The sequence below is a fragment of the Clytia hemisphaerica genome, unplaced genomic scaffold, assembly GCF_902728285.1.
Source record: "Clytia hemisphaerica strain Z4C2 unplaced genomic scaffold, Clytia hemisphaerica genome assembly, whole genome shotgun sequence".
Taxonomy (NCBI): Eukaryota; Metazoa; Cnidaria; class Hydrozoa; order Leptothecata; family Clytiidae; genus Clytia; species Clytia hemisphaerica.
Window position 1 is genome coordinate 1688854 of NW_027104356.1, and position 18872 is coordinate 1707725.

Below are 18872 nucleotides of genomic sequence, written 5' to 3' on the forward strand. Positions count from 1 at the left end.
TTTATTCTATTTAGCAATAAGCTAAACTAACTGTTGTATTTGTTTGATTGTTTGAAAAGGATTTTCGAAAGAATTTGACGTGTCATTGGCTTAGGGGTCACCTAAAATATTTGCCAACCAGGGGTTACCTAAATCTTAGGGGTCACCTGAATTCTTAGGGGGCACCTAAAACCTGCTGCCAAGCCATGCTTACCCAACATTTAATTTCAATTATATTATTATATTATATAATATTATATCATTTTTTCTAAAGTAAAAAGAAAATGGATGAATCAAAGAATATACATTTGGTTAAAAAAGGTGAATTTTATGGTGTCTACATATTGCTTTGTAAGGGTCCTGAACGAAAAGGTGATGTTTACATTGGATTTACAGTCAACCCACGGAGACGTATTCGACAACACAATCGTGAGTTAAAAGGAGGTGCATGGAAAACCAAGAAAAATAAAGGAAACTGGTAATCGTACATTCTCTTTCTGATAACAACTTTCTTTATGTATTTACTATATGCTATGGATTTGTAATTTAATTTTGTGTGTATAGCTTTCCTTACTGAGTTGGTACAGTATATGTTTTAGCAATTATTTTTTCAGAAACATACTTTGCAATTGATACTTAAAGTCTGGCACTTTTTTGTGTACTAAATTTTGTCATTCACATATTTCAACAAGACAGAATATGACAGAAGAGCGAGGAAACATGTAGATTTTACTTGACTAAATTATTATTAAAAATCAACCTTTAGCCAAATCTGTTTATGAGGGCAATATTATGGTCGGGGTCAAAAAGTACTGTTCCAAGGCAAGGGGCATCGCATTTGGCAGAGGTCATTATTTACTGTACTCAACTATAACAATAACTATAACAGTCTCTAGAAGAAAAAAATCATCTTTTTTATTTTTCAGGGAAATGGTACTGATTATCCATGGTTTTCGATCACAAGTTTCAGCATTACAAGTAAGAACATTAAATTCTTTTAAGACAATATTTTTCGGATTTGACTTTAAATAACTTTGCTGTATTTGCGCGAAAAGTTTCGATAGAACTTGTTATCTAGGCCAGCAATATAACAATGTTGTAATCCGACTTCAATTTTGTTCTCTTGTTGTTACTCACAATGATCTCTTTATTTGTTTGTGAACAATGTTTAACATTTTTTTATTCAAAACATACATTTTCTTTCTTGTTAGAATTAATCAGCATGCCAAATCGAATTAACCAACCACCACAAAAATTCTTGATTTAAAAAAATGAGATATTGTATCATACATAGTTGGGAAGTATCGCTTACGTCATTCCTTATATTGACGTATTAAATTGAAATTTTTTTTAGTTCGAATGGGCATGGCAAAACCCTCTGAAATCAAAGCGCTTAAATCATATGAAGAAACTGAGAGGGGAAAAGAAATTTGATTTGAAATTGAGAGCATTAAGTGAAATGTTGAACACCGGACCTTGGAATCGTTTACCCCTCACCATCCAATGGTTGAAACAAGAATATCAACAGAATTTCCCTGTCAATAAACCACCACCTATTCACATGCCCATTGCTTATGGACCCCTACGTTTTGCAAAAGAGACCTCACAAAATACACATGAAAACGTGCAAAAAGAGACATCAAAACTTTGTTATTTTTGTAATAACGAGAAAGAAGGAACTAAGGTAAATTGAATATCTTTCTGAATTTTGTAGTGAGAAAAAATGAACAAGCTTAGTTTTTTTTTGCAAAAGCATTGACTGGCGTCATTCTGTCTACAAGAGGATAATAGCCATATTAAAATTCTACCCCAAATCTCGAACAGAACTTCATAGATTATACAAACTGAATAAACATTACTATACAAGAAAAAAAGTTGTGAACTTCTTGTATGGGCTGAATATTTTGTTGCCCTCAAATAAATATAGATAATATATACCTTGAGCAAAACTTACTGTAAATTTGAAAAACGATTCAAAACTGATAATTAAATGAATTTTCCTTTTAGGAAGAGAAGTATCTTTCTTGTATCGTCAAAAGTTGTGAATATGTTGGCCATATCACGTGCTACGCTCAACACTTCCTGACAACTGATAAATCAGATGATACATGTCCTAATCTTCTACCTGTTTCTGGTGTATGTCCTGGATGTAAACAAGAGATATTATGGGGTGATTTAGTACGTCAGAGGCAGTACACTCTGGAGGAAGCTGACGAGGGTAGTGGAGATGGCAGTGAAACTGAAGATGGTATGTTTTCAGCACCACCAAGCCAAGATGATGACTCCGAAAATGAGTTTGATCAATTTCAATAAATGTGAGTTGATTTTACTTTTCATTTCTTTCAGTTTTTGCTTTTTTGGACAATGCCAATGTTTTATCATAGTGTCAGCCTTGGTTTAGGTCCCAGGCAAAAATGTTTGTTTTTTTGGTAGCCTCCATGACTTTCGACCCTTCGACACTGGAGTAATTCAAATGTAGATTGCGTTGCAGTTCCAAGCTACAGACAAAATATTTCGCAAGTTTTATATAAAAAATTGCACAGGACAGGAGGGGCGCAAAATTTGTGCAGGAGAGCAGATTTTTATGACATGTAATTTTCTATATATACCATGAATAGATAATTACAGTGTCATAAAAATCTGCTCTCCTACACAAATTTTGCGCCCCTCTTGGCTACGCTCTGCAAACATCACGATGAAGCATTCAGTCCCTATACTTAGCGATGAGATTTTAGCTATCCCAAGTACATTAGGTTCCCCCCAAAAAAGGTGGATGACTTTCCGCCTCCTCTTTATTTTGGAATATTTTATAGTGTAACCCCGGATCAAAAGATTCTTAAGAATTACACAAAAAGTCTGGAGTAAAAATAATCTTTGTTGCATTGGCCATCATTGGTGAAAATTCATGAAGTTTTGTCGACTAGTTGAGATATTTATACCAGATTCTTAAAGGAGACCAAACAATAGTATCTCTTTTGGCTCTTGTTTTATTCTAGAGCGTGGCATTGGTCTTACAGGAGACCAAAGTTTAAGTGACTCCTAGTTTCATTTCTGCATCCAAATACACTTCTTTTTATGTATAATTCATTATGCTACCAGATAATATTGGGTGAATAATTACTTAAAATTTGTGTGTATAATGAATTTACTAGAGAAAGGGTCTCAAATATGTATTGGGAGGCCTAAATTTTCTGCTTACATCTCGTGAAAAATAAGCTATCAATAATATTATGCATGATATTTCAATGTAAATCAAAGATAAAAGAAATTTATGCCCTAAATAATGAAACGAAAAATCAATAGGTATTCTATTATTAATGTCTATCTTTCTTGGAAAAGGTGACAGTAACTACAAAAGCCTTCGTTTTTCTCTTGTTATTTACATTAAGTTAGTGTCTCTTGATGCTCACTGATAAACATATTTCATTCAGATACCAAACACCTTCGAAATTTCTCATACCATAATGGAGAGAATAAATTCTTTAAAACTTTAGCAGCTTGCAATGTATGGTTGATAAAGTCGATATTTGGAACGTCGTAAATATAAACAACAGCTCGTATTCCATTGATAAACAAATGAAGGGACAAACAAAACCATGAAACTGAATCCAATCGTTTCAAAATGTACATCGAACGTTTTTAAGGATTCATTCGAAAATGAAAATATGCCAACGAAACAAAGACGGAGGCCATGTATAAAATACGATAGATTGGGTTTGTCAGAAATACTGCAACACCGGAAACAATTAATCGTTCAAAAAGTCGCCATGATTCCCACCAAAAGAACTGCTCTTTGTAGGGTTCCTCAAATATTTCTGAAAGTCTCTGGTCATTAAAATCATTCCTGTTAGATTCAGCTCCAATCCACTTTGAATAAAAAGTTTTCCAAATGCTCAATAAAGGGAAAGTCCAAAACATTAGATATGTAGTCATTGAAATATTTTTGTTTTTAAATAAATGGTAACCTATAACGACTGCAAACGGGAACGGAACAACCCAACATATCAAGAATAAAATCAAGAATAAAATATTCACAATTTGCCATGATGTAAAGCATTCAACAGTACCATCGATTTACAGATCCGTTCATCGTTTTACAGTTCAGTAACCTAAAGACTGTTCTACAAATATTTTTGTATCAAAATGCAATGCTAATACAAGAAGCCCGTTGGGCGTGAAGGCCCAGCAAAAGTGAAATTTTCGCGATTTTCGCGAATTTCGGAATTTCCAAAAATTCCGAAAAAGACACGGGAAAACTTTAATTGATCACATTAGTAGTAATATCTCAACCAAAATCATCCATACTGATGTAATTCACACTGACGAAGTAAGTGATCATGATATGCCATACGTTATTGTTAACATAAAAAAAGAACGCTTTCAACCGAGATATAAATACATTCGAGACGAAAAGAATTTTGACATCAATTCTTTCACATCCGACTTTCAACAACTTCCGTTATCCCTTGTATTTAGCTTCGACGACCCCAATGATCAGATATCGATTCTCAATAAACTTGTATATGACTGTATCGAATCACACGCTCCATTGAAAAGAGTACGGATAACCAGGCCGATTGCACCGTGGATGAAAGATCCAAAAATTATTCAAGAACGTCAATTACTCGAAGATGCACGTGCGAACAAAAACGTTAACAATGATCATCATGCACGCTATAAAGAGATTCTTAAATCATACAAAAAAACTGTAAAGAGCTTAAAAAACGAATTTCTTCGGAAAGCTCTATCTTCGAAAAATCCATCGATAGTCTGGAGAACAATTGACCGAATTCTAACCAAGCAGAACACTAAAATAAACCACGAACCCTCCGACATGAACAATTACTATTGTAATCTTGCTTCTAACCTCACAAAAAAACCTAATAAACCTGCAAATTATGATAATTTACTGGGTAACCCATCCATCGAAAATGATGAGAATGTTTTTACAATCAAGCATACGAATTATGAAGAGGTCTTGAGTATACTTAAAAAACTGAAAAATGATTGCTCAAGCGGGTATGACAATATACCGGTACGATACCTGAAGCCAGTCAATGAGTATCTTGTGTCTCCTCTTGTTAACATTATTAACAATTCAATCGATAAGCATTTATTCCCAGATAAGTGGAAGATTGCTCGAGTCAGCCCAGTCCCAAAAATTGACCATCCAACGAAATTAAAAGACTACAGACCAATATCAATCCTACCGGTTTTATCGAAAGTCTACGAACGTGTTATTTTAACACAATTATGCGATTTCATTGAAAGGAATTCACTTTACCGTCCAAATCAATCTGGATTTCGGAAAGGGCACACCACAACAACGCTACTCTTAAAACTACGTGATGATATAATCAAAGCTATGAATAAAAGTGAAATTACACTATCAATTCTTATCGACTACTCCAAGGCATTCGATACGATCGACCATTTTACCCTCATTGATAAACTTAAAAAGTTAAACTTTAGTTCCATGTCATTGCAAATCATTATAAGCTATCTCACAAACCGTCAGCAATTTGTGCAAGTGAACGATAAAAGATCACCCGTTCAACCCATTCACTTTGGTGTCCCTCAAGGCAGTATTTTGGGTCCAGTTTTATTTAACCTATATGTTACCGAATTATCTGACCAAATCTCCTCTCTCAGTATCCAATATGCTGATGACACAACGCTTTATCGTCACTCAAAAATTCGTGATATACTTCAATGCATCCGGGAAATCGAGACTGATATCGAATCACTTTCCACCTGGTCAGCTGATCATAATCTCTTGTTCAATGCTGATAAACTGCAATACATCATCTTTTCAACCAAACGTCTAGCGTCATATCACAAATTATGTAGTGACTATTCGTATCTTATTTCTTGTTCAAAAAAATCAATTGAACAAAAATATGTCGTCAAGCTTCTTGGTCTTCATTTTGATAAAAGTCTATCCTGGTCCGACCATATCAACCAAATTATAAAATCCAGTCATGGTACCATTCGAGCTCTTCGTAATTTCCAACGTTTCACACCATTTAAAGTTCGGAAGTCACTCGCTGAAGCTATAGTGCTATCGAAAATAGCGTACTCCATAGTCGTATTCGGACAGATCCCCGATTACTTATTAAATCGTCTGCAACGTATACAGAACATTGCTGCAGGATATGTCCTAAACCGATATGCCACACTGAAAGATGTTGTCGATCTGCAATGGTTACCAATAAAAGAGCTTATTGATTTTAATGTTTCCAAACTTGTTTACAAGGCCCTTAATGATAAAAAATGGCCTTCATATCTTTCTTTGGTGAAAGTAACTCAGCCTCGGAAGCTTCGCTCGCAGGATGATGGTATTAAAATTGATTTTGGCTTATCTAAGACATTTCAGGACCAAGCTCAAATTTTTAACGAACTCCCGAAAAATATCAGGGAAATCAAAGACCTGAAAGAATTTATTAAAGAATCAAAATTGTTTTTTAAATCTAGGGCACATACTCGTGCAACACAACAATAAAATTATAAATTTAAGATCTATTTTTACTTTATTACTTACTAAATATTTCCACTACTATTATCCACTATCCTTTTGCTAGTCCCTATTTGATACAATCTACATTCAGCCTTTGTGTCTTAGTTATCCAATTCCATCTCATGTCTATCTAGTGGTCTAGTTTTAATAAAATTTTATTCAGAAAATTTGTAAAAATATTTATATTTATTAATACTATTTATTCTTTAGTGCTTTTTATTTTGATATTTATGTTTAGGGGGAAGAACAATTTTGTATGAAATTGAACCTAATAAATGATAATAATAATAATAATAATAATAATAATAATAATATAATAATAATAATAATAATAATAATAATAATAATAAAATTGTTTAACAAGAATTCAAATTTCCCCCAGGAAAGGGATGGCCAAAGGATTTTAAATTTTACTGCGTCGAGCAAAACAAAATGAAAAACAAGCCGACAATTATAATTCTCCCTTTCTTCATTTCTTAGAACAGGGAAAAGAAAAAATAAACGAAACATAATGTAGTCAATCAAAAATGAATTGAATGTTGAAAGCTCGAAACTTTCTGCCCGAAGGTAAACAATCAAATTCAAAATATCATTAAATTCAGCTTCCATAACAAACAACATCAAAAAATGGTGCCACAGCGATTTATTGAGCTTCTTCGTTGTATTGAGCTTGTTCGTTGTATTGTCTTTGTTCATCTTCTCCCTCTTTCCTCCAACAAGGTCAATTCGACTTGAAAACAATTATGTGAGTCGAGTTTGAATAATCCAAGCCATCGACCGTTAAACGACAGCTCCAGAAATGACCATTTCATTTAATGTGTAGCATCACGAAAAAAGTTCCAATCTTGTTCAAATTTACACATGAGCTGCATTTTAGTCTCCATTTACTAAAATTAGTATTTGAAATAATTCTGTGTCGAGTTTGTAAAGTCAAGCCACCAATTCGTTAAACGAGACAGATCCAGAAACAACAAAATCGGGTGTTTGAGAGGGCCCCTCCCCCCCCCTTAGAGTCCGCAAAGCCTTGAAATGTTCTTTTAACTTGTTCTTAATATTTTGGCCATCAAAACCTTATGTTCTTTTATAGTTTGTTCTTATAAAAAACGTGTATTAAATGTAACAGAAAATTCCATAATTTGTTGGATACAGTGTGTCCCAAAAAGACGGACAAATCTTTACATAAAGTGAATTCCTCAAAACATACCGGGTGCGCCACAAAAAAGTTTCTCTCCTTAAAACTAACTTTCTAGAAATCCAAAAATTTTGAAAGAACCATTCCTATTTCATTGGAAAGAAGAAAGATAAACTTAAATTTGGATGGGTCATTTATTAAATTCGTTTCATTAGATCAAAAGTTATGCTTAGTTGAATAAAAAAGTTACTTTCAGAAAGTGCTCGAAAACGTTGAAAATCGACCTATCAAATTTTTATATTAAAATTGTCAAGCGCAATAGCCTTTACATGATTAAAAGTATTTAAATAAATTTCGAAACTGAAAGCCCGAAAGGGTTTAAAATCTTCATCAAAATCACTTTAATTTACTTTTACCGAAATTTTCCTCCGATTTTTGGTTTTAAATTGGATAAAGCCTATGTAAGGCTGGATTTATCTCGAAACCCATATTTGATATAGATAATGATGTATCATGTAATTATGCTTCTGTTTAATTTGATAGGTCGATTTTTAACGTTTTTGAGCACTTTCAGAAAGTAACTTTTTTATTTAATTGAGCATAACTTTTGATGTAATGGATCGAATTTAATAAATGACCCATTAAAATTTAAGTTTATCTTTCTTCTTTCCAATGAAATAGGAACGGTTTTTAAAAAAATTTTATATTTCGAGAAAATTAGTTTCAAAGAGAGAAACTTTTTTGTGGCGCAACCGGTAGAAAATTCCAATAAGAGTTATAAAATTCACAAAATCTTCCAATTTTTCCTCCTTTTATTAAGCCCCACTAAGGGTAATAGGGTCGAAAGTCGGGCGGTACATATCCGTCCGCTCGCAACGCTAGTACCACCCCCCCCCGGATTTGTCCGTTTTTTTCGGTACACGCTGTAGTTGAGACAGAACTTTTGTATGGTATATGGCAAATAATGGAAATTCACTCTTAGGTTAAAGACCTTTAAAGAAACTAATTGGAATTCAGTTGGTAGGTAAATCAGAAAAATAACTTTATCCTAGTATAAAAAACTTGTTCTGATTTCTCTTAACAACAACTGGAGAATTCACTCTAATTAAAAGGTCTCAAATTAGTTTCAAGGCCTAAAACTATAAACGGGCTAAAAAAATGAATGATTCTGAAGATTATAAGATTTGTATTAATTATTTAGAAGCAGTTTTTGAAAAGATAAATTGATGTACAACGCAGACATGTCTAGACAGGGAAAACGTGATGTACTCTGAAAGATTAACAAATTAAAGGTTTAAAAAAGTTAAAAGAAATATTAAGTTACTGAAATCTCTTCCAAAGAGAAAATTCACAGCACGTACATTTTTAATCATCGCTTTTAAATGGTGAAAAATGAGAAATTTCTACTTATCCCTCGGGGGGGGGGGCGCTGACCTTGACGGCCAACGGGGAGTGCAGCTGGAGTGCGAAATATGGACCCTGTCAGATATGAATATTTGGTAAATTTGGGACCCCGTGAGAAAGAAAATTCGACAAATTTTCCCATTTTCACCCTGAAAAGTGGCTAAATTGATTAAAAGTCGACCAAAAGATGAAAATTTTCTAACTTACCTAACTTTCTAAATTACCAAAAGTCGACCCTGTCAGATGCACATCTTGAAAATTAGTGAATTTTGGACCTATAGTCAGATATCTTCAGAGGCTAAAAAAGGGACCCTGACCCTGTTTTGCATAGGTGTCCCCCCCCGGTATTTAACCAAATATTTTCAATTTTCACTTTATTAAGTTACTGAAACTAACTTTTAACTTCGCTAATTTCGAATATGAATTTAGAATTATCCTATATTTTTTTTCGGGCAAAAAAATATAGCAAAAAGGTCAAAAGCTACTAATTGCTTAACAATGACGGGGGTTTAGACTAAACATATGTTCAATATCTAACCTATTTTGCCACTTTTTTTGTTACCAGCGGAAAACACCCCTGTCTCCAGTGACCTGGAGACATCTTTTAAGACAGCGGGAAATGTAAAATGTAAAATACCAATAGTAAAGTCTGAGTTGCTGGTCGTATACTTCATCACTCCCCAAACTTGTCCCAGTCTCCTAGTTCAAGTTTGCTTCTAATGTTTCTAATAGCACTCTAGGTTTTCGTGATACTATTCGTGTTCACGATTGGCCCCATCAGTAAAATCAAAAAGTAGTGTTAGTAGGGCTAGGTACGCGATTAATCACTTTCACCACGATTTTTCTCCACAGCCGTAAACGACTTTAATATCCGCACCACATATTTCTTTTTTGCAATGATATTATGGAATTGGTATTTGTTTTTAATCGTTGGAGATTCAAATGATTTCTTTTTCATCTAAAATCAATGAATCTTCCAGAATACTGTTATTGTGATAGTTCGATGGAGATGGTCTTGATAATAATAGTTTGTACATAAAACGTTTCTTTTTTTTCTCGCTTAAATTCTGTTACAGTCTTTATAAAAGTTTCCTCTCTCTAAAAAGTTATATTTTGATATTTATATTTTGCTCTGGTGATCTTTGCCAGGAAAGCTCACCCAACCAACGGACCACCGAAAACAATCTCATTGTTGTCCAGGTTAGATTCTGGTTGATTGGTGTCTGAAAGAAAAGCTAAAAGGTATGAATATGATGCTTATAGATTCGGGGAGCCTTTAAATGATTTAAGATGACCACGCCTATTTCATACGGGTTTATAATGCATTGTCCAGTGAAGGGATTACAGTATAGGACTAGAAAATTTGTTTAAAGGAGACATTCGAGTTGTAGAGGTATGTGGAACTCCACTGTACTGGTTAGTATAGGGGATGAGAATATTCCACTCACCGACAGGTACACATTTCCTTGTGGCATAACTGTAAGTTGTGTATTCTCTACAGAAACGACATCTGTTGGTACTTGTGTCTAAAACCATGGGCTCAATGCATGCGTCGCATATATCCGCTCGATTGCATATTTTACAAAATGGAATTTTACATTCTACAAGAGAGAAATTGAGTGAGAAAATCGTAGGATTGTTGTAAATTATCCTCAAACTTGTTATTAAAGGTTTTGTTTTTAAATAAGAGTGATATCGTTTGCTTACTCATCAATTTTAATTTACAAGCTTTTACACATTGAATTGACACGGATGTGGAGCAAGATTGGTTAGAAAGAGTAAAACTGCCCTTATATGAAACATGTGTCTGATATGAAACGGGATCACTTTTGTAAAACTAAAACCTTCAAAATCATGGATTTTTTACAATATCTTCTTCCACACTTTAGTATTCCGTTCCTCCCTATTGTTTTCCCGTTGGAGTCTTTCTAAACTTTATCTCATAGTAAACTCTGAAATACATCTGGATTATCTACAAAGATCAAATCATAACAACTTACTTTCACAGATTGCTGATTTGGTTTTCGGTTCAGTGATTTCGTTATGTCCTGGTGGACACACAGTGTAACAATGGTCACTTAATGACCCTCTGAACAATGTAAAGCCCTTTTTACACTTCAAGCATCCACGGTTGAGAGGAACAAGGGAATCGCCTATACATTGATCACAGTTGGCCACTGGACATTCTAAAACAAAATTTCATCAGATTATTTATTCGTTAAATGTGATATATATGACATTATGTTTGGTACGGTAACATCCTCATGTTATAGACCCCGTTGGAACTAGATGGAACTTTCTCTAAGGAAGGGTAGAATACCCTGAAGTTTCGTACTTATTTGGAAATTCGAAAATAAATTTATCAGCATTTAAAATTGTCGAGCTCCACCGGTAGACAGCCAGGCAGGGACGTATTAAAAGACTATAAAAAGACTTCCCATACTGTGTATTGTTTAACACTCGAAATTGATCGCAAGCATTTAGTTTTCTAGTTGAGAAACTTTCTTAATTAACAATTGAAACATAGGCAGGGTTAAAAGTGGGCCGTCTAAACCAGAGCTTAGCTCTTTTGGTGGACTTCTCCCACATCCTACATTCAAGAGTACTTTTGATTATGTTTATCTGCGAGGATTCTAGTACTGATAGGTTCTGGTTCTGTTGAAGGATCATCAGGTCTCGTATCAATCAATAATTTATGAAGACATTGAGCTGTAGAATCTTTGAAAAATCGTCCTAGATAGAATGAAACTGTCATATGGAACTGTGACGTGCTACCTGATAATCCGCCGCATAAAAAATAAACATTTTTACCTCTTTCTTCTTCCTTGGTACATACTTGTGCTCCATTGATTGTTTCTGTGGTGTAGCCTTTCGGACAGTATCGAACGCATTCAGTCGAAATATTTTTCGCATCCAACATTAAAGAGAAACCGGGTCGACAACGTTCACATTCCGAAATTGAAGCCTCACATGATCCGCATCTGGCATCAGAGCAAGCTGTATTGAAATATAATTTATGATAATTACTCCAAACTGTCATTTCATAAAGGATTAAAAAAAAAAAACAATTAGAAATTCTTCGTTCAAAGTTTCAATGTTTTTTGGACACATTACTAAAACCATGCGTGTTATTCTAGGTCAAAAATCATTGTGTGTACTTAGATAAGGGATATTGTAATATATAATTATGTTTTCCTTTTCAATATCAGGTAACATTCAACGATTCGCTGACGCCAGATGAGATCGGAAAAATATTCTTACCTAAACACACAACTCCTTGTGCTGCAAATCCAACGGGACACCGCTCGACGCACGTGCTGTTACCAAAAGGTAAGACAAGTTTCCGGTAACCTTCTGAACACATTGTGCAAAAAGTATCCTCGCAACCTTTTGGTGGTGGTTTTGCTAAAAAAAAGATTTGATTTGCAATTTTTCAATTTTCTAAAAATATTACCGAAAAAAATTCCCCTACTTTTGAAAATACCGTAAATTTCGAGACAAAAATGCGTGAAAGCTTGCAATTTCAGAAAAAATATCAAATACTGGGATGAGTAAAGCCTAATAAATATTATTATTTTTCTATACGGAAACTGCTGAGGGCAAGTATGTCAATTATTTTCAAAGGAGATACCTGTTGTAGTTGTGGTAGGCTGTGGTGTTGTTGTGGTAGGCTGTGGTGTTGTTGTAGTAGTCGTTGCTGTTGTAGTGGTTGTCGTCTGTGTCGTCGGTGTTTCTGAGCTTGTAATTATGTTTGTTGTATCAGGTTGTTGTGTCGGAACATCTGTTGTTGATGTCTCTTCTGTTGTCGACATGTCGGTCGTTATGTCGGTTGTGGGGAGAGGTGGTGTCGGTACAATAGGTCTCGAGCATCGCACTACCCCATCTACGTTTTTCTTCTCAAAACCCCGACTACATCTTCGTAGACAGAGTGTAGATCCCATGTATGTCCTTTGTAATGCAAGACCCCATTTACACTTGCTACATCTCCACAAATCGTTTTCGCAGCGTTGGCAATTATTGACCAAGCATTCTAAGAATTAGATCAAACTCAAGTAGTTATTTGAGGGGAGGTAGTATTGTGACTATCGACCTTTAGCCCTTCAAAGAAAAGTGTAAGGTTTTCTCTTAAGATTTACTCAAACCTTTATAACCCATGCTGTCTTTAGATCGCAAACTATCCAACAACTATATACTATAGACTCCTAGTTACTTACTCTCGCATCTAGGCATGCGTTCTCGATAACCACTCGGACATTTCCGGACACATTTTGAACGATATCGGGTAGCATCGAATATCCATTTATATGATGCGATGCATGTGTTGCAATATTGATCTGAACAACCCTTTGGAATCACTGTAAGGAAAAATGAATAGTAAATCAGCTTACTTTCACTAGGCGAACGGTCTAGACCTTATTGTTTTACTAAAAGATCTTCGGGTAGCATTGGGAGGCTTAAGCTTCTAGAAAGATCTGAAGATATCCTGCTTTTCATATAAACTGTGGTTCTGTTAAAAGGGATGTCATTTTAGCTATGGGAAGGCTTGAGCTCGATTCAAGCTTTAATGTGTTAACGGCAGTAATTATCAATAATGATGAAATTTATAAAATCAGTTTAAGTATGAGACACGCTCCCGGCGTATTATTAGCTTTTGGCTGTATACTGATGATGTTCATCAACGTAAATAAAACCTCGCATAAGTGTTCTTTCAAAAGTGAATTGTTGGCAACTGACCGACAGGTTTACAGTAATGTCCCCATCGAACGGAATATAGTTCTTGGTATCCAGTACTTGGGCAACTGCGTACACATTTCACATAACGATTGTTCTCATCCACTATCGTTCGATGATGGCGCATGCGACATAAACTTCCTATAAGACAAGTAAATTTTTAAGAAATCACAAATTTGAAGGTTCAGAAATCCAATGATTGTATTTTCCTAGAGCCATTCAAAATTTTGATTCAGATTTAATGAAATTTAGAGAGATCTCATATACAAACGAAGGGATGCGTGTAGCCTAGAAGGGAGGTGCCGTAAAAATGGTTTAATCGTTGGAATAGGAATACCGAATCGAAGAAGAAAGGAACGGTCAGCTCGACCTAGGAGGAGAAGGTTATAAGTTAAGATATGGATTCCCATTCTCCTTTATTCTTTTAGGTCAAAGCAAGGGAGATGGATATGATACAAGGCATTACTTACCACGCACGAAGGGAACTTTCGGCCGGATGCGGATCTTACGCTTGATGTTTCGAAACCAATGAGCATCGACCTCGTTTTGGTGCAATTCCAAAAATATAAAACAGGCGATTAAAACCCATGAAAAGTGCATTTTGACTGTGTATAAATTTTCTTGACTCTATCACTATCAAATACTTATGTAAGAATGAAAGCCAAAAATGACAGTGCGAGCTTTTATTTAAAGTTCTATTTTCCTGTGAACTTTATATTTGTGTGATTTTTGTCAATATGACGTCAAGACTCAGTCTGTTTTTGTAGAGCTAATGAAAATTTGTTACTTTTTATAAGAATCAGAACAAACTTAGGATATATTTAACATCGAAGTTAAAATTTGTAATATGAAGAAAATTTTAAGAATTTAAATATTCAAGGATTATACGTAAGCTGATACTAAATTATACTAAATATCCATGTCTTCATTGTCAAAAAAATATTTTACTACGGTAATCTTTCGTGTCAAAATTCTTGATTTTCCTTTATTAGTGTTTGAAGGAAACGTTCTTAGCAACATCAACAAACTTAAAGTGAAGTGATGATATCATCATGACTGATGAGTTACGAAAGGGTGTGGACTGGTTTAACGATTGATTTGAAAACTCTCTTTAAAATAGTCTCAACACCCGGATGATATTTCACAATCGTTGTGTAGAGTTACTTTGGTTTTTATTGACGTTTTTAACACTGATTTATTCGTAGGTTCAAACCACATGATCTGGACACCACCTTATATGTTATGGTCAGTGGAATCTTAAACTGGTTCTTTTAGGGATAAAACTTAATGTAAAATTGAATAACTTCCGCCGCAAGGAAAATCAATACCGTATTTCTTCGAATAAACGCCCCTCCCTTGAGGAAAATCTTTTAAAGAACGCCCCTCTCAAATAAACGCCCCCTGAAACAAGGAGCTGTGAGTGAGTATGATATAAAGGAAAACTTAGAAATACTTCCATAATTGTATTTTTTAGAATTCGAACTGATTTTGACCCGTTTCTACATCCATAAAAAATGGAAATATTTTTTAACGCCCCAACTAAAAATTGTCAATTTTCCTCATATGGCGTTTGTCGGAAATTTATCCCCACCCCTTAGTGTCTTAAATTTGGCGGCTTTTGGGATGTAAATATCAACCAAAATTTAACAAAAACTACTTATTTGAAATTTAATGAGAATCAGCATTATCGACCGCCGGAGGCGGTTTCTTTCATAGTGGTACGCTAATCTCGTTTTGCCTTGGCTCATTACTTTGTCTGCCATTTACTTTCGGTTTTTTTAACTAGATTACCCAGGTGTTTCTCTTTTTTTTCCCTGAATGTCTTTTATTCGGAATTGAATAATCGAGACATGAAAAATGACTATATTGTAATCTGTTTTCAATGAATAATCTAAAATGTACTGGAGATGACATGTAGGCGTTAATAATGTGCGTGCGCTCTAGTTAATTTCGCTTAGCGAAAGTATTACGATAGCCTTTCGCGGTGTCCTCGGAAAAAAAATTAGAAAACGAAAGTACTCGATACGGTGGATGAACTCACTAAATTTAATTTGTTTTTCTACCTTTCCTCGGCCACACTCACCATGTATAAATATTGTGGTCGTTTTTTTTTTCAAAAAGAAAAATAATAAATATAAAACGTACAATTTTGAAACAATTCAAATATCATTAATATTATTTGCTCATCTTCATTGGAATGTTCTACTTTAATGGGATAAATTTTCGCGGGGATTAATTTTCGCGGATTTCGCGGATTTGGGTGTCATCCGCGAAAATAAGTCCCATTGGAAATTTGAGAAAGGCCCATCCGCGAAATATTTCTAAACAAAACTCAAAATATGTCAAATAAATACTATTTGAATGGTTACTTGCATCAAAGAGGCGCAAATAATGTGTATTTCAACAACCAATATGCATGATTTGACAGTAAAAGTCACAAAATCGAGAAAATAATGCCCCCCAATAGTGCCATCCGCGAAAATTAATCCCCGCGAAATCTTAAAATTTCGCGGATGAGCTCAACCGCGAAATTTAATCCCCGCGAAAATTTATCCCATTAAAGTACTTGACATGCGTAAATGAAAAACAGAGAGTGGTTATTATGCGTTTAAAATAAAGAGGATTTGGTTGAATAGCGTTGTCAAATGATTACCTTATAAGAATCTAATCAATAACTCTTGAAACACGGTGATATACCCTTCGGTAATTAGTTGTAGCAGTTTTAATATAGCTCAGCCTCGCTTATTCATCATAAAAAATGACCGTATCCGAATCATTTCTCATGACTCTTTTTTTCTAATCCACCTCGTAATTTTCTTAACAGTTTTTTCAGAGCCAGCATTTTAGCATACTTTTTGCAAATATTTGGCGAAATTTTCGACTTCAAGTCGTCTTGTTTTAACTTGATCACAGCGTAAATTTTCGTTCGCCAGTGAACTTTCAAAGTAAAACCCATAAATCCCTAAACTTTACAACTTTGGAAAAATCAGAAATCAGATGGCACCCGTCCCCGTCAGCTCGCAACCCTAGAACTAGACCTATAGGTAATAAACTTGAGCAACGCCCTTTCGAACTAAGTGAAGAATCCCCGCCAAAATTTATCCACTTAAGGTACAATGCCCCGAAATCAAACTCAAAATTTATTTCGTGAAGCAAGCTTTAAACTTTTCAACTTTTTCAAAGAATGCTATTTATCAAAAGTAGTGTAAATATGATAGTTCTACTCCAGCATGCTCAAAGTGAGTGACTCAAGCTGTGAAAAACGACTCAATGTGTGAAAAATGACTCAATGTGTGAAAAACGACTCAATGTGTGAAAAACGACTCAATGTGTGAAAAACGACTCAATGTGTGAAAAACGACTCAATATGTGAAAAACGACTCAATGTGTGAAAAACGACTCAATGCGTGAAAAACGACTCAATGTGTGAAAAACGACTCAATGTGTGAAAAACGACTCAATGCGTGAAAAACGACTCAATGTGTGAGAAAATAATGCTGAAAATGTGTGAAATCAAATATTCCAAACAAGACAAGTGTGAAAAACGACTCAATGTGTGAAAAATAATGCTGAAATTTTGCTCCCACAAACCTAATTTAAGCTATGGGTAAATATTCTGTCCTTTTCATTAACGAGAAAAATGAGCTTCGTTCGAGTTTGTTCTAAGATCTGGAATACTTGGTTCACTACTAGAGGATTTCTTTACTCCCTTGGATTTATATTTTTTACGCTATCTCTCTGTTAAACAATGGCAACACCAAATCAAAAAAGAAGTTTATCCTGTTCAGATGCTCCAAAGAAGAAACGGTGTTTCAAGAGCAGAATTTCAAGTTGGAAGAATGACCGAACCTTAAATTTCAATGTCGAAAACTACTTTGATCAAGAAGAGGAATTCTTTATCATAACTCAAAAACTTAGTGGGCAACATACCAACTCGATCATTTTCTCTCCTGACAAAGCTGATCTTCTCATCGCTAATGTCACTGGTTATCTTTTGGAATGGAAACGAAAGAAGTTCAAAATGAAATGCAAAACGTGTTTTTTAAGATCATGCGAGAAAAAGTCTTGCAAGTGCGGCGAGAAATGTGTGAAGGATGTTTGGAGGACTACCCAAGTCAACTTCATCACTACTGTCTCACAACGGAGACTAAGCAATTTGTAGAAGATGCATTTTCGAATCTCCTTAAAGTGGTCGATGAAGAGGAAGCCAACGAAATTTGCAACAAGACGCTACAGATGAATGGTGAAATCAAATATTCCAAACAAGAACTCTTAGTTGATGAACAATGGGTCAGAAATTTGAAACAATTAATTTTAAAATATTTAATTGTTAAATTATTTTATTACTCATAATATACCGTTACATAAAATTAGAAAATAAATAAATAAAGCTATAAATGAAATAATCAAATTGTTGTCTTTACATCTGTATTGATCTCTTATAGAAAAATGAATGTCATCAATATAATAAATCAGCGTGTTAATATAATCCACGTGTTCGATTTTCTTTTGTTGGGTACAGTTCTTTACACCTTTTGCTTTCTTTGATTGAATTGAGACCAGTCTCTTTTTATCTTTGTAGTGAGCGTGATGGTACATTGAGTACATCTTCGCTTTTAACTTGATAATACTCTCATTCAGCAAAGCCTTAAAAATAACTCACTTTCGTCTTACTTACATTAAGGCAGCTGAGCTTGACGAAACCTCAAATAACTTCAATAAAATACCTTGAAGACTTTCAAAAAGCGAACGTTCCCAAATTCATTCTTTACAATTAAAAATAAGACGTCATTGTTTTCTTTAATCTGAATTACTGATGCCTTGGTCATTTTTTTATTACAATACTCCATTTCATTATATTTATACATTTCTTCTAGCTTTTGTTAGTGCTAACATCCTTGTCCTGTTACTTTTATTCTTAAACAACGTAGCTGAAACTTAAAGCATCATATATATTATCATGATGTTTCAGTAACCCTACCTTACGCTAAATGCTTGACCTCGGGTGAAATGATTGACCCAAAGAATAAAAGAAATAAAATACAAGTATAATCTAATCAGAGAGCAATATATTCAGAGCTTTAATGAAAATACAAGTGTCCATTACAG

At 34.5% G+C, this 18872-nt stretch overlaps 2 protein-coding genes across 3 annotated transcripts; one reads left to right on the forward strand and one right to left on the reverse strand.

Annotated features, from left to right (window-relative positions):
* Positions 1–256: 256 nt before the first annotated feature.
* On the forward strand, positions 257–12318 carry LOC136818204 (structure-specific endonuclease subunit SLX1-like). Its single transcript, XM_067074565.1, has 5 exons — positions 257–457; positions 906–957; positions 1334–1663; positions 1987–2294; positions 12242–12318. The coding sequence occupies exons 1-4, from the start codon at positions 264–266 to the stop codon at positions 2290–2292; spliced, it is 882 nt and encodes a 293-aa protein (XP_066930666.1). The 5' UTR covers positions 257–263; the 3' UTR covers positions 2293–2294; positions 12242–12318.
* On the reverse strand, positions 9681–14483 carry LOC136818203 (proprotein convertase subtilisin/kexin type 5-like). Of its 2 annotated transcripts, none has more exons than XM_067074564.1 (9): positions 14234–14483; positions 13767–13904; positions 13247–13387; positions 12664–13062; positions 12294–12437; positions 11844–12029; positions 11033–11218; positions 10481–10633; positions 9681–10255 (listed from the first exon to the last, which is right to left on the reverse strand). In XM_067074564.1, the coding sequence occupies exons 1-9, from the start codon at positions 14361–14363 to the stop codon at positions 10188–10190; spliced, it is 1545 nt and encodes a 514-aa protein (XP_066930665.1). In that variant the 5' UTR covers positions 14364–14483; the 3' UTR covers positions 9681–10187. The 2 variants fall into 2 exon arrangements, with proteins under 2 accessions (XP_066930665.1, XP_066930664.1); XM_067074563.1 differs by having other exon boundaries at positions 10058–10267; positions 14234–14452.
* Positions 14484–18872: the final 4389 nt, after the last annotated feature.